The sequence below is a fragment of the Panthera uncia genome, chromosome B4, assembly GCF_023721935.1.
Source record: "Panthera uncia isolate 11264 chromosome B4, Puncia_PCG_1.0, whole genome shotgun sequence".
Classification (NCBI taxonomy): Eukaryota; Metazoa; Chordata; class Mammalia; order Carnivora; family Felidae; genus Panthera; species Panthera uncia.
Window position 1 is genome coordinate 113,036,234 of NC_064809.1, and position 14,396 is coordinate 113,050,629.

Sequence of the window (14,396 nt, forward strand, 5' to 3'; positions counted from 1 at the left end):
TTTTTTTACTTCTACTAGTTTCTGCTTACTATATTTTGCAGCTCTGTTTGGTTCATACACATTTAGTATTCTCGTCTTCATGACAGACTGACATTTTCCATCATTATATAATCTTCCACCTCAGATACTTTTCTTTGCTCTGAAGTCTACTTTATCTGATATTAATACAACCACTTATGTTTCTTTTATTATAAGACATATAATTTTCCATTCTTTTAATTACTAACTACCTATATTGCTATTTTTGAGGTTTCCTATAGACAGCATATAGTTGGGTCTTTCATTTTTAACATCAACTCCATCAATCTCTTTTAATTTTTATATACGTACACCATTTACTTTTATTGTGACTATAAATATTTTATGGCTTCAGTTTTTTTTTTTTCCTATTTCTTGTTCTAAGTTTGTTTCCTTTTTCCTGCCTTCCTGTGGGTTCCTTGAACATTTTTTTAGGATTCCACTTGATTTATCTATAATTTTCTGAGCATATCTCTTTGTATAGTTTTTTGGTTGTTGCTCTGGGAATTACTTAGATATACCTTATCATAGCCTACTGGTTTCATTTTACCAGTTCAAGTTATAATTAGAAATTTTACTTCTCTTTACATCCTTTGCCCTTGTTTATAATTGCCTTAATTTCCAGTATAAACATTTAAAACCACATCAAACAGTACTATAATATTTGCTTTAACCATCAAACAAAATTTAGAAAACTGATTCAAGAAAGGAACAATTATTGTATATACTCATAGTTTTGATTACTGTGTTCTTTTAGCCTTCTTGATGTTTTGAGACTAATTCTTTTACTGTTTTCTTTCTGTTTAGAGAATTTCCCATAGGCATTCTTTTGGATAGAACTACTGGCAACAGGTTGTCTTAGTTTTCCTTATTCTATGAATGTCTTGATTTATTCTTAATTCCTGAAGGACATTTTTTGCTGGATAATTATGAGTTGTTACTTCTTTCCCTTCCGCACGGGATAATGTTTCAGCCTTTATTTCTCCAAGTACTTTTTCAACAATGCCCTCTTTGTCTTTTCAAGGACAAATATCTTAGATCTTTTCTTATAGTCCATAGGAACTTATGGCTCTCTGTGTTATTTAATATACTTTCTGTAGCTTGCTCAGACTGGGTAATTTCTAATGTTCTATCATCAAGTTCACAGATTCTTTCCTCTATCCCCTCCATTCTGCTGTTAAGCCCAACAACTGAGGGTTTGTATTTTGTTTTGTTTGGGGGGGGGGGGGGGTTCAGCAGTCATATTTTTCAGTTCTAAAATTTTTATTTGGTTCTTTACATTTTCTGTTTCCTTGTTAAAACTCTATTTTTTCCATTTGTTTCAACTTTATAATTATATAGTAAAACATTTCTACCATGGCTGCTTTAAAATCTTTGTCAGGAAATTCTAATAATATCTCTATCATCTCAATGTTAACATCTATTGTCTTTTTTAATGTAGTTTAAGATCTTCCAGGTTCTCAGTATGACAAGTGATTTTCTACTGAAATTTAGATTTTGGGGGTATTGTATTAGGAGACTCTGGATCTTATTTAAAGTTTATTTTAGCTGGCTTTTTAGAACATGGCTCTGGCAGAGAAAGGATTATTATCTCTCATTACTACCAAGTGCATGTAATAGTCCACATTCCCCACGTTAGTTCTATGATACCCAAGGGTGGGGAGAAGCTCTTCATGACACCCATGCTGGGTAGAAGTAGGAGTTCCAGCTCCTACTAGGTGCATGGATAGCAACCTAGATGGCAGGGATAGGAATGACTTATTCCTCCCCACGTGGCCTCCACTGACACCACAGAGTCAAATATGGCTTCCATTAACACTCCAGGGCTGTTTCTAGGTCTGTTTCTGCTGATTGATCTTTTTCTTCGTTATGAAATAAATTCTCCTGCTTCTCTGCAAGCCCAGTCAATTAAAAAGTTTTTATTCCACGCTCATGGATTGGGAGAATATTGTTAAAATGTTGATACTATCCATAGCAATCCATAGATTTAATGTAATCAAAGTATCAATCACATTTTCACCCAGCTAGAACAAATAATCCTAAAAATTTTATGAAACCACAAAAGACCCTGAATAGCCAAAGTAATCTTGGAAAAAAAAGAACAAAACTGAAGGGATCACAATCTCAGATTACAAGATATCTTACAAAGCTGCAGTCATCAAAGCAGTATGGTACTGGCACACACACACAACAAAACACAGATCGATAGAACAGAATAGCCCAGAAATAACCCACAATTATATGGTCAATTAATCTTAAACAAAGGAGGAAAGAATATGCAATAGGAAAAAGACAATCTCTTTAACAAACGGTGTTTGGAAAACTGGACAGCTACATGCAAAAGAAGGAAACTAAACCACCTTCTTTACACAAACACAATAATAAACTCAAACTGAATTAAAGACCTAAATGTGAGACCTGAACCTGTAAAAAAAAATCCTTGAGAGAGACAGGCAGTAATTTCTCTGACATCGGCCATAGCAACATTTTTCTAGATATGTCTCCTGAGGCAAGGGAAACAAAAGCAAAAATAAACTATTGGGATGACATCAAAATAAAAAGCTTCTGCACGGCAAAGGAAACAAAAAAACTAAGACAATCTATGGAATGGGAGAAGATATTTGCAAATGACATATGCAGTAATGGGTTAGTATCCAAAATATATAAAGTATATATACAACCTAACACCAAAAAACCCACAAATAATTCAATTAAAAATGAGCAGAAGACATGAGAAGATATTTCTCCAAAGAAGACATACAGATAGCCAATAGACACATGAGAAGATGCTCAACATCATTCATCATCAGGGAATGCAAATCAAAACCACAGTGAGATACCACCTCACACCTGTTAGAATGGCTAAAATCAAAAACATGAAGACACAAATGTTGGTGAGGATGTAGAAAAAAGGAACCCTCAAGCACTGTCAGCAGGAATGCAAACTGGTGCAGCCACTGTGGAAAACAGTATGGTGGTTTCTCAAAAAATTAAAAACAGAATTACCATACGATCCAGTGACAGCACTACTGGATATTCACCCAAAGAATATGAAAACACTAATTTGAAAAGATATATGAGCCCCTATGTTTATTGCAGCATTATTTACAATAACCAAATTAGGAAAGCAACCCAAGTGTCCATTGATATATGAAGACGATCTCATGTGTATACACACACACACAATGGAGTGTTAGTCATAAAAAAAATGAAATAGTGTCATTTGCAGCAACATGGATGGATCCAGAGGGTACAATGCTAAGTGAAATAAGTCAGAGAAAGACAAATACCATATGATTTCACTCATATGTGGAATTTAAGAAACAAAACAAATGAACAAGAAGAAAAGAGACAAAAAAAATAGACTCTTAACTACAGAGAACTGGAGGTTACCAAAGGGGAGGTGGGGGGGGGGGGGTAAAATAGGTAAAGGGAATTAGAAGTACACTTATCATGATGACCACCGAGTGATATACAGAATTGCTGAATCACTATATTGTACATTTAAACTAATATAACACTGTAAGTTAATTACACTGAAAAGTTTTTTTTAAAGTCTTTATAAAAAAAAAAAGGTCTTTGCATTTTAGAGCAGTTTTAGGTTTACATCAAAACTAAGCAGAAAATACAGAGAGAGTCCCCATATGTCCCTACCCCCACATACCCACAGCCTCCACCACTATCAGCATCTCACATCAGAGGAGTAGATTTGTTACTACTCATAAACATATAGTAATACACATTACGACCAAAAATGTATAGTTTACATTAGGGCTCACTCCTGTGTGGTACCTTCTATGGATACTGACAAATGTATACTGGCATGTACCCACCATTTTAATATCACACAGAACAGTGTCACTGTTCTAAAAATCCTCTGTGCTCCACCTGTTCATCCCTCCCTCTCCCCTAATCCCTGGCAACCAATGACATTTTTAATGTCTCCATAGTTTTCCCTTTTCCTTAATGTCATATATTTGGAATACTACAGTATATACAGCCTCTTCAGATTGGCTCCTTTCACTTAGTAATATGTAATAAAGGTTCCTCTCTATCTGTTCACGTCCGGATGTACCACAGTTCATTTAACCATTCACCTACTGAAGGACATATCCATTGCTTTGAAGTTTTGGCAAGTAGGAATAAAGCTGCTAGAAACAACTGTGCACAGGTGGTTGTACAGAAATAAATTCTCAATTCTTTTAAGTAAATATCAAGAAGAATGGCTGCTGCAACTCATGGTAAGATTATGTTTAGTTTTGTAAGAAACTGTCAAACTGTCTTCTAAAGTTGCTGTACCATTTTGCATTCCCACCAGTAATGCTGGCAAGTCCTTTGGCTCCACATTGTCACCAGCAATTAGTATCACCAGTGTTTTGGATCTGGCCATTCTCATGAGTGTCTTGTGGTATCTTGTTTTAATTTGCAATTCACTAATAACATACATTGTTTAACATCTTTTCATACACTTATTTTGCATGTGTAGATCTTCTCCAGTGAAAGGTCTGTTAAAGTGCTTGGCCTATTTTTAAACTAGGTTTTTTTCTTATTGTGGAGTTTTATTAATTCTTTGTATAATCTGAATAACAGTCCTTTATCATGTGTTCCTTTAGCAAATATTTTCTACCAGTCAATGGCTTCTCTTCTTAATCTCCTTACAATGTCTTTCACAGATGTTTTAATTTTAATAAAGTCTAACTTCCCAATTACTCCTTTCATATATCATGTTTTTGGTATTGTATTTAAAAAGTCATCACCAAACCTAAGGTCATCTAAGTTTTCCCCTATGTTATCCTCTGGTAGTTTGATAATTTTAAGTTTTATATTTAGGTCTAAAAGTAGAACTACTTTTAGTTACTTTTGTGAAAGGTGTATGGTCTGTGTCTAGATTTTGTTTTTTCTTTGCATGTGCATTTACAGTTGTTTTAGTACCACTTGTCGAAAAGACTTTTTCTCCATTCTGCCTTTTCTTCCTTATCAAAGACCAAATGGCTCTATTTGTATGGGTCTATATCTAGACTCTCTGGTCTGTTCTATGGATCTATTTGTCTATTCTTCTGCCAGAAGGACACAGTCTTAATTATAACAGCTTTATAGTAAATCCTGATGTCAGACAGTGTCAGTCTTCTGACCTTGTTCTTTAATATTGTGTTGGCTATTTTGGGTCTTTTGTTTCTCTCTATAAACTTCAAGAGCAGTTTGTTGAGACCAACAAAGTAACTTGCTGACATTTTGACTGGGATTGCACTGAATTTATAGACCAGGTTGGGAAGAACAGACATGCTGACATTGTCTTCCTATCCACTATCCATTTATGTAGTTCTTTAATTTTGTTCACCAGTTTTTTAGTTTTCTTCATATAGATCTTCTACATTTTTTCCAGGTTTATATCTAAGTATTTCCCTTTGGGGGATGCTAACACAAGTGATACTGTGTTTTTCATTTCAAATTCTACCTCATCATTCCTATTACACAGAAAGTGATGGTCTTTTGTACATTATCCTGCAACTTCACTGTAACTGCTTACTAGTTTCAAGAGTTTTTTGTTCACTGTTTCAGATTTTCTACGTAGATAATCGAGCAAAGTTTTATTTCTACCAAATTTGTAAGTCTTTTCTTTTCCTGTCTTACTGTATTGAATAAGACTCCCAGTACTGAGAAGGAGTGGTAAAAGGATATCCTTGCCTCATTGTTTCCTCAGTGGGAAAGCTCTAAGTTTCTCATCATTAAGTATGATGTTAGCAATAGGGTTTTTGTAGATGTTCTTTAACACGTTAAGGTAGTTCCCCTCTCTTCCTAGTTTGCTGAGAGTTTTTATCATGAGTGGATGCTGGATTCCGTCAAATGTTCTTTCTGCATCAACTGATAACAATCATTTGATTTTTCTTTTTTGGCCTGTTGATGTGACAAATTACATTAATTCATTTTGTAATGTTCAGCCAGGTTTCCATGGCTGGCATAAAACCTACTTGTTGGGGCACCTGGGTGGCTCAGTCGGTTAAGCGTCCGACTTCGGCTCAGGTCATGATCTCACGGTCCGTGAGTTCGAGCCCCGCATCGGGCTCTGTGCTGACAGCTCGGAGCCTGGAGCCTGCTTCGGATTCTGTGTCTCCCTCTCTCTCTGACCCTCCCCCATTCATGCTCTCTCTCTGTCTCAAAAATAAATAAACGTTAAAAAATAAAAAAAAAATTTAAAAAACCTACTTGTTCCCAGTGTGTTATTCTTTTTATACAGTATTGGATTTGATTTGCTAATATTTTGTTCAGGATTCTTGAAATCTTTGTTCATGAGAGACAGTGGTCTATAGTTTTTGTTTTGTTTTGTTGTCTTTGGTTTAAATATTAGGTATTAGGTTGGTTTAGGTATTAGGTATCTGGCCTCTCAGAATGAGTTAAGAAATATTACCTCTGACTTTATTTTCTGTAACAGACTGCAGAGACCTGACATAATTTCTTCCTTAAATGTTTTATTAGGAACCCGTAACTTATGAACCAATCTGGGCTGCCCAGTCATTTTTTATTAGATGTCAGACATTGTGAATTTTATGGGGTTTTGTTTGTTTGTTTCAGTACTAGATACTTTTGGATTCCTTTACATACTTTAAAATCTTCATTGTGTTATGCTTTTAGGTTACTTAGAAATAGTTTAATACTTTTAGACCTTGCTTTTACACTTGTTAGGGAGAACCAGAGTACCCTTTAGTGTGGGGCTAATTTGGCTTCACTACTGAAGTAAAACCCTTCTGAATCTTCTACTCAATGCACCATGCATTAAAGCCTTTCCACTCTGATGGACATAATATGGGCCAATTGTAGAGATTATTTCATTTTTTTCCTTCCTTCAGGGATCACTGCCTTGTACTACATGCTTTCCAGTCTGCACACCACTGTTTCCTATATTCTGTGTCAGTTTTTAGTGAAGGTCTTAAGAAAAACTCAGTCCCTATTATGGCCAGAAACAGAAACTCCCAGACTACCTAGATCTGAATCATGGTTCTACCACCTACTAACCTTGGACTAGTCTCTCATTGCTTCATGAATGTTTTCTCATAAATGAGTGTTTCCTCACTTATAAAATGGGAACAATGATTATCTAATTCCAAATCCAAAAAAACAGAACAGATCAATGAATCTGAGAGCTGGTTCTTTGAAAGAATAAACAAAATTGATAAAACCCTAGCCAGACTTCTCACAAAGAAAAGAATGACGACCCAAACAGATAAAATCATGAATGAAAAAGGAGAGATCAGACCCAACACCACAGAAATACAATTATTAGAGAACACTATGAAAAATTATATGCCAACAAACTAGACAATCTGGAAGAAATGGACAAATTCCTAGGCACTCACACACTACCAAAACTCAAATGGGAAGAAATAGAAAATTTGAACAGACCCATAATCAGCAAAGAATTTGAACTGGTTATCAAAACTCTTCCAACAAATAGAGAGTCCTGGGTCAGATTGCTTCCCAGGGGAATTCTACCAGACATTTAAAGCAGAGTTAATACCTATTCTTCTCAAGCTGTTCCAAAAGATAGAAACAGAAGGAAAGCCTCCAGACTCATTCTCTGAAGCCAGCATTACCTTCATTCTCAAAGACCCCATTAAAAAGGAGAATTACAGGTCAATATCCCTGATGAACATGGGTATAAAAATTCTCAACAAAATACTAGCAAATCAAATTCAACAATTTTATTGAGAATTAATAAAAACTCTCAAGAAATTCAGGATAGAAGGAACAGACCTTACCATCATAAAAGCCATATATGAAGTGCCCACAGATAATATCCTCGATGGGAAAAAACGGAAAGCTTTCCCCCTGAGATCAGGAACACGACAGGGATGTCCCCTCTTACCACTGTTGTTTAATGTAGTGTTGGAAGTGCTAGTCTCAGCAATCAGACAACAAAATGAAATAAAAGGCATCCAAATTGGCAAAGAAATCAAACTTTCACTTTTCATACATAACATGATACTCTAAATGGAAAACCCAAAAGACATCACCAAAAAATTGCTAGAACTGATACTGAATATAGTCAAGTCGCAGGATATAAAATCAATTGTACAGAAATTAGTTTCATTTCTATACACCAATAATGAAGCAACAGAAAGAGCTATCATGAAATCGATCCCATTTACAAGTACACCAAGAACCATAAAATACCTAGGAAGAAACCTAATCAAAAAGGTAAAAGATCTGTATGCTGAAAACTATAGAAAGCTTACGAAAAAAATTGAAGACACAAAGAAATGGAAAAACATTCCATGCTCATGGATTGGAAGAACAAATATTGTTAAAATGTCGATACTACTACCCAAAGCAATCTACACATTCAATGCAATCCCAATCAAAATAGCAGAGCATTCTTCTCAAGCTAGAACAAACAATCCTACAATTTGTATGGAACCACAAAAGACCCCGAATAGCCAAAGTAATGTTGAAAAAAAAAAAAAAAAAAAAGCAAAGCTGGAGGCATCACAATCCCGGACTTTAGCCTATATTACAAAGCTGCAATCATCAAGACAGTATGGTACTGGCACAAAAACAGATACATTGACCAATGGAATAGAATAGAGAACCCAGAAATGGACCCACAAAGGTATGGCCAACTAATCTTCCACAAAGCAGGAATGAGTATCCAATGGTCTCTTCAGCAAATGGTGCTGGGAGAACTGGACAGCAACAGGCAGAAGAATGAAACTGGACCACTTTCTTACACCATACACAAAAATAAACTCAAAATGGATGAAAGACCTAAGTGTGAGACAGGAAAGCATCAAAATCCTAGAGGAGAAAACCGGTAACAACCTCTTTGACTTTGGCTGCAGCAACTTCTTATTAGACATGCCTCTGAAGGCAAGGGAAATAAAGGCAAAAATGAACTATTGGGACCTCATCAAGATAAAAAGCTTCTGCACAGCAAAGGAAACAATCAATAAAACTAAAAGGCAACCAAAAGAATGGGAGACGATATTGCAAATGACATATTGGATAGAGGGTTAGTATCAGAAATGTATAAAGAACTTACCAAACTCAACACCCAAAAAACAAATAATCCAGTGAAGAAATGAGCAGAAGACATGAATAGGCACTTTTCCAAAGAAGATATCCAGATGGCTAACAGACACATGAAAAGATGCTCATCACTGCTCATTATCAGGGAAATACAAATCAAAATCATGTTGAGATACTGCCTCACACCGGTCAGAGTGGCTAAAATTAACAACTCACGAAACAACAGATGTTAGCAAGGATGTGGAGAAAGAGGAACCCTCTTACACTGTCAGTGGGAATGTAAACTGGTGCAGCTACTCTGGAAAACAGTGTGGAATTCCTATAAAAATCAAAAACAGAATTACCCTATGACCCAGCAATAGCACCACTAGGAATTTACCCAATGGACACAGGAGTGCTGATTCATAGGGGCATATGTACCCCAATGTTTATACCAGTGTTTTCAACAACAGCCAAATTATGGGCTGAGAGCCCAAATTAAGAGCCCAAATGTCCATCAACTGATGAATAGATAAAGGAGATGTGGTGCGCGCGCGCACACACACACACACACACACACACACACACACTGGAATACTACTCAGCAATGAAAAAGAATGAAATCTAATGTGGATGGAACTGGAAGATATTATGCTAAGTGAAATAAGTCAGAAAAAGACAGTTATCTTATTTTTTACTCATATGTGGAATTTGAGAAACTTAATAGAAAACCATAGGGGAAGGAAAAATAAGTTACAGAGAGGGAGGCAAACCATAAGAGACTCGTAAATAGAGAACAAACTGAAGGTTGATGGGGGTGGGGTGTTGAGGTTGGGGCTTGAGCAGGGAAAATGAGAGATGGGCACTGAGGAGGGCACTTATCGGGATGAGCACTGGGTGTTGTATATAAGTGATGAATCATGGGAATCTACTCCCAAAGCCAAGACTACACTGTATAAATCTGCCAAAAATGAAACATAGGGTATTATTGTGAATGCTATTATAAATTACACTGAAAATCTAACACTGACAATAAAATAATTTGATTTAAAACAAAAAAGAAAAAGAAAAAAGAAAAAAAAAATAGCCTGTGGTAATAGGGACCCAGAAAAATTCTTTTTGTCACAGGAAAGTGAACATCTTATCAGCCCAATAAAAGCCAAGGTAGAGCTCAGTCTGGAGAGCCTGATGGAATAATCTCAGGGACCTGTCATTGTATATTGCCACCCTAAAGTTTTTTATATGATGCAGTGCTCACTGCCCCTCTCTCAACATCATACTTCCTCACTGAATTACTCTTGCTTCTTTCACTCTTTCAGTCAACCAGTATAATCACCTGTACCTAAAACCCTTTGTATTGTTCTTCATTACTATTTGCAGAATATAAAATTAGACACAAAATAACATAATGAAAACACAGCATATCACTTTAAACAGTGCCTATATAGGCAACTTCAGAATTGCATCTGTATGTATTCCAGACTTAGTATGTACTTACAGCCAAATGCATTGAAAAATCATGACATTATCTTATTCATAAGATAAAGACATCTACTTTAATACATTCTTTTTAATTCAGAATATCATGAGGGAAATGTGAATCACAGGATGCCTTCTCATGAAAACACTAACAGAATCTTCCTATTCATATAAGCACCAACACAGTAAAGAATATTCAGTCACTTCTTTTACCTGTAGAAGTGAAAATGCATAGGTACTGTGTGAATCCTTAATTAACGCAAGAAAAGCCAATTATTTTTAGTACAAACTAATATATTTTATGCCAGTTTAAATTGTAAAATTGGAAGATGGCAAGAGTCGTCTTCACTTTGAAGTTTTACTCCTGTCTCCTGATCTACAATCATATCACTAGGTTTTACTATTCTTGTATATAGAAACTGGAGTATAAAGTGATGGAATGAAAGAGCATATCCAATTATCCACTAATTAATACTGTCCTTGAATAATCAATTGGGAAGTAGAAAGTACTTTGGTCTTATTGGAAAGTTTTACTCTTCTAGTCTCTGTTAATTATGGCTTCTAAGCTAGCTGTTTATCTTCAGATTTCTAACAATGTCATAAGACATTTAAACTAGGAAAATTAATGACACCACTGACCCCTTGAAAATTTTAGTGAATATTATTTGATCTTTCAAGGGTGAAAACTAGATTAGTCATCAGATTTCAGATGCAGGTTTCATTCTTTAGAAAAACAATAAAACTAAGAAAATAGTGAATATAAATAATCACTACCAGATAAACATCAACATTAGATTTGAAATGCAGAGTATAACATAAAGCACCAGTATCCTTAACCTCAGTGGTTACTCTTCAATACACTAAACCTACATGTTAGGCTGGAAATCTTTAATTCCTATTTTCCACAAGAAAATTTTTAAATGTAATTCCTTTAGGTCTGTCAAAATTACAGATGCAAAACTTTTCATCATCATAAGGAGTATAGATTGACAGATCTCTTGACAAAATTAGTTGGTGGATGGCTCCTAATTGGTTTGTCAACTTCAAATCATTGGTAATTTCAAACTTTAAAAACTTTGGGCTGATAGTTGGGGTGACTGAGTTCTACTGTAAACTTGGCTGTTGACCTTCTATGAGACTTTGCTCAAGTTGCTTATCTTGTGCTTCAAGTGTCCTTTTTTTTTTTTAGATTTTCTTATTTTAGATTTTAGATTTATTATTTTGGATTTTATCATTTAGTCGCATGCTCTACTGACTAGGCCAGCTGGGCACCCCTCAAGTGTCCTCACTTTAAATGGATAAAACAATACGGTCCTGTCCTATCTCACTATTATAACAAAAGATTATATGTGAACAAAGCATTTAAAGTTGTAAAGAATTTTTTAATAAAAAAGGCTATTATATAAGTATTTATAGTTTTCTAGTATTGTATCATCAGTGGACTCAAAACGATCTAATGTTCATAGAGCTTCTTACACATCAAACAATCATGGAACAGTATGCTCACTGATTAAAAATAGATCAGTCTGATCCAGTTAGAAATTGGTTAAGGAAGGTGAGTATATTCTAATTCTTAATTCCAAATAAAGGCAACAAAATAAATACATAATGCAGATGTGTTTGTACACAGAATGTTTCACATAATTGCAGATACCAAGCTTTTTTTTTTTTTTTTTAACAAATTCAACCAGCATTATCTTATTTGAATACAGCAGGACAAAATTGGTATTTCTTTCCATCCCGAAAAAAATCATGTAAAAACTACATAAAGAATGATAAACACATTATCTCGCTTTTGGCAAAATTAGGAGACAAAATACTAAAATTAGTAGAAAGGCTGCCCAAACAATAGAGACAGAGTACGGGAACATGCTGTAGGCAGCAGAAAGAAAATTCCGCAGTTGTAGATGTCAGAAAGAACAAATTTCACTTCTTGAATGTGATGGGCACACCATAAAGTATAAATCCCTTATTTCTCTCAGTAGAAACAAGGTACATGGGCTGATAGTCAGGGCTCTCCTGGATGTGGTTTGGTCCCAAAAAGTAGAGGGGGACAGTACACATAAAAAATGATATAAACAAACTATATTTGTTAAAAGAAGTCTGTCTCTGTGGCTACGGGAGAAAAGGGACTGTCTATCTGCATTGACTGGGGCAAAATAAAGGAGGAAAAAAAGAGGAAAATCTAATAGCCAAAAAGAATGTTCACACACACAAAACTGTTACTACAGAGCAGATGAAAATCATGCCAAATACTTCACCATTAATTAATGAAACTTAATTATGCAATCAACTCTAACTTGGATTTACAAAAAACAAAATTTTACTGTCTAGAAGGATAATGACTTAAACTAGTATAGTCACTCACCTCTGATTCACATTTTATTTTTTCTTCTTCTAGAAGACGTGCAAATTCTTCTTTCTGGTGTTCAAATTCTGATTTAAGAAATGTATGTTCATAGCGGAGTTTATTATATTCGGTTCTATACTTTTCCACTTCCTAAATTAAAAGATTGCAATTTATGACAGACAAGTTTATAAATGAAATTTGTACTTACTCCAAAAATCGCTTTTGCAAATATAATTTTAAATTGCATTATATTGAAAGCCATTCTAAAAAGTAAAAAATAAGCTTAACATAAGTATAAATAAACCCTGAAAAAAAATTTTATGACAAGAATCCTATATACAGAATCAGTACATTCTTAAGAAAGTGCCAATAAAGCAAATTATCATTCAATTAACCTTATTTCCTCACTGATTCTCATAATAATAAAAATGAATAGCACATCAACACTTTTGACCTCTGGGCTTAAAAAACTAATATTTAAGAATGTAGTACACCTTTCAAAGCATAATTAATTTTTAAAAATTAACTCTACAGTAAAATAGAAAATAGCTTCCTGAAAGCCAGACAGGATGAATTCAAAGTAGATAAAAGATCATTTGAATATTTAGTACAATAACTTAAGGTTCAATCAAATAGTACAATGATAGGAGCGCCTGGGTGGCTCAGTTGGTTAAAGATCTGACTCTTGATTTTGGCTCAAGTCATGATCTCAGGTTGTGAGATCAAGCCCCTTGGAGGGACCCACACTGGGTGTAGGCCTGCTTAAGGTTCTCTTTCCTTTTATCCCTCCCTGCTCATACACATATGCTCACTCATGCCTAAAAATAACAATAATAAATTATACATAGATACAATATGTGTTATATATAATATTACAATGATAGTTCAACACACCAGTCTAAAGAATATATGTAGTACCAACCTTTCTAACCAGGAATACATGCAACTCTCTGGTATGCTTCCAATTCTGCTTACTAACACTACAAAAGATGCCAGTATTCTAAATTCAGTAACAACTCAGGCAATAGAGAAGACGAAGGAGATACTATTTCAACATTCATCAGGTAATTAAGTAATAAGAATGCCTCCTAAAATACTCAGATCACTGTAAGTCTTTAGCTGAAAGATTTCTCTAAGCCAGTTTACAAGCCAAGAAAATGGGTTTCATGATTTTATTAGAAACATATATTTTTTTAAGGTTTTACTTAACTTGATTGCCTATTTTAAGTTTAAGTGGCTTTGTTTACATCCCAAAATTAAGTCTCCTCTCAACCGTAATGCTTTGGTTATCACCAGGAGGATATTCAAAAGACAACTTTATCAGGCCAATAAGCCATTTATAAAAGCGGATTCTACAACTGTTTCTGTGCAATGCAGCATCACTAAACTACAGCTTTCCAAACGGATTCATCTGGAAGGGGACAATATTCATTTGTTATGTGTAAGTCCTGGTCTATTTGTTAAATAAGGTTGCATATATAAGTTGTCAAGCATAGTGCTTAATATACGTCATCTTTTCCTATCCCATTGATTAAACATTTAGTCATAT

General features: G+C 34.8%; 1 protein-coding gene across 4 annotated transcripts in view; it reads right to left on the reverse strand.

Moving 5' to 3' along the window:
- CEP83 (centrosomal protein 83) overlaps positions 1-14,396 on the reverse strand; it is a 113,948-nt gene that overhangs the window by 52,635 nt on the left and 46,917 nt on the right. For all 4 annotated transcript variants that reach the window (XM_049627500.1, XM_049627496.1, XM_049627497.1 and 1 more), the window contains exon 5: positions 12,866-12,997. In XM_049627500.1, coding sequence (XP_049483457.1) covers positions 12,866-12,997 — 132 coding nt within the window. The remainder of the gene's footprint in view (positions 1-12,865; positions 12,998-14,396) is intronic.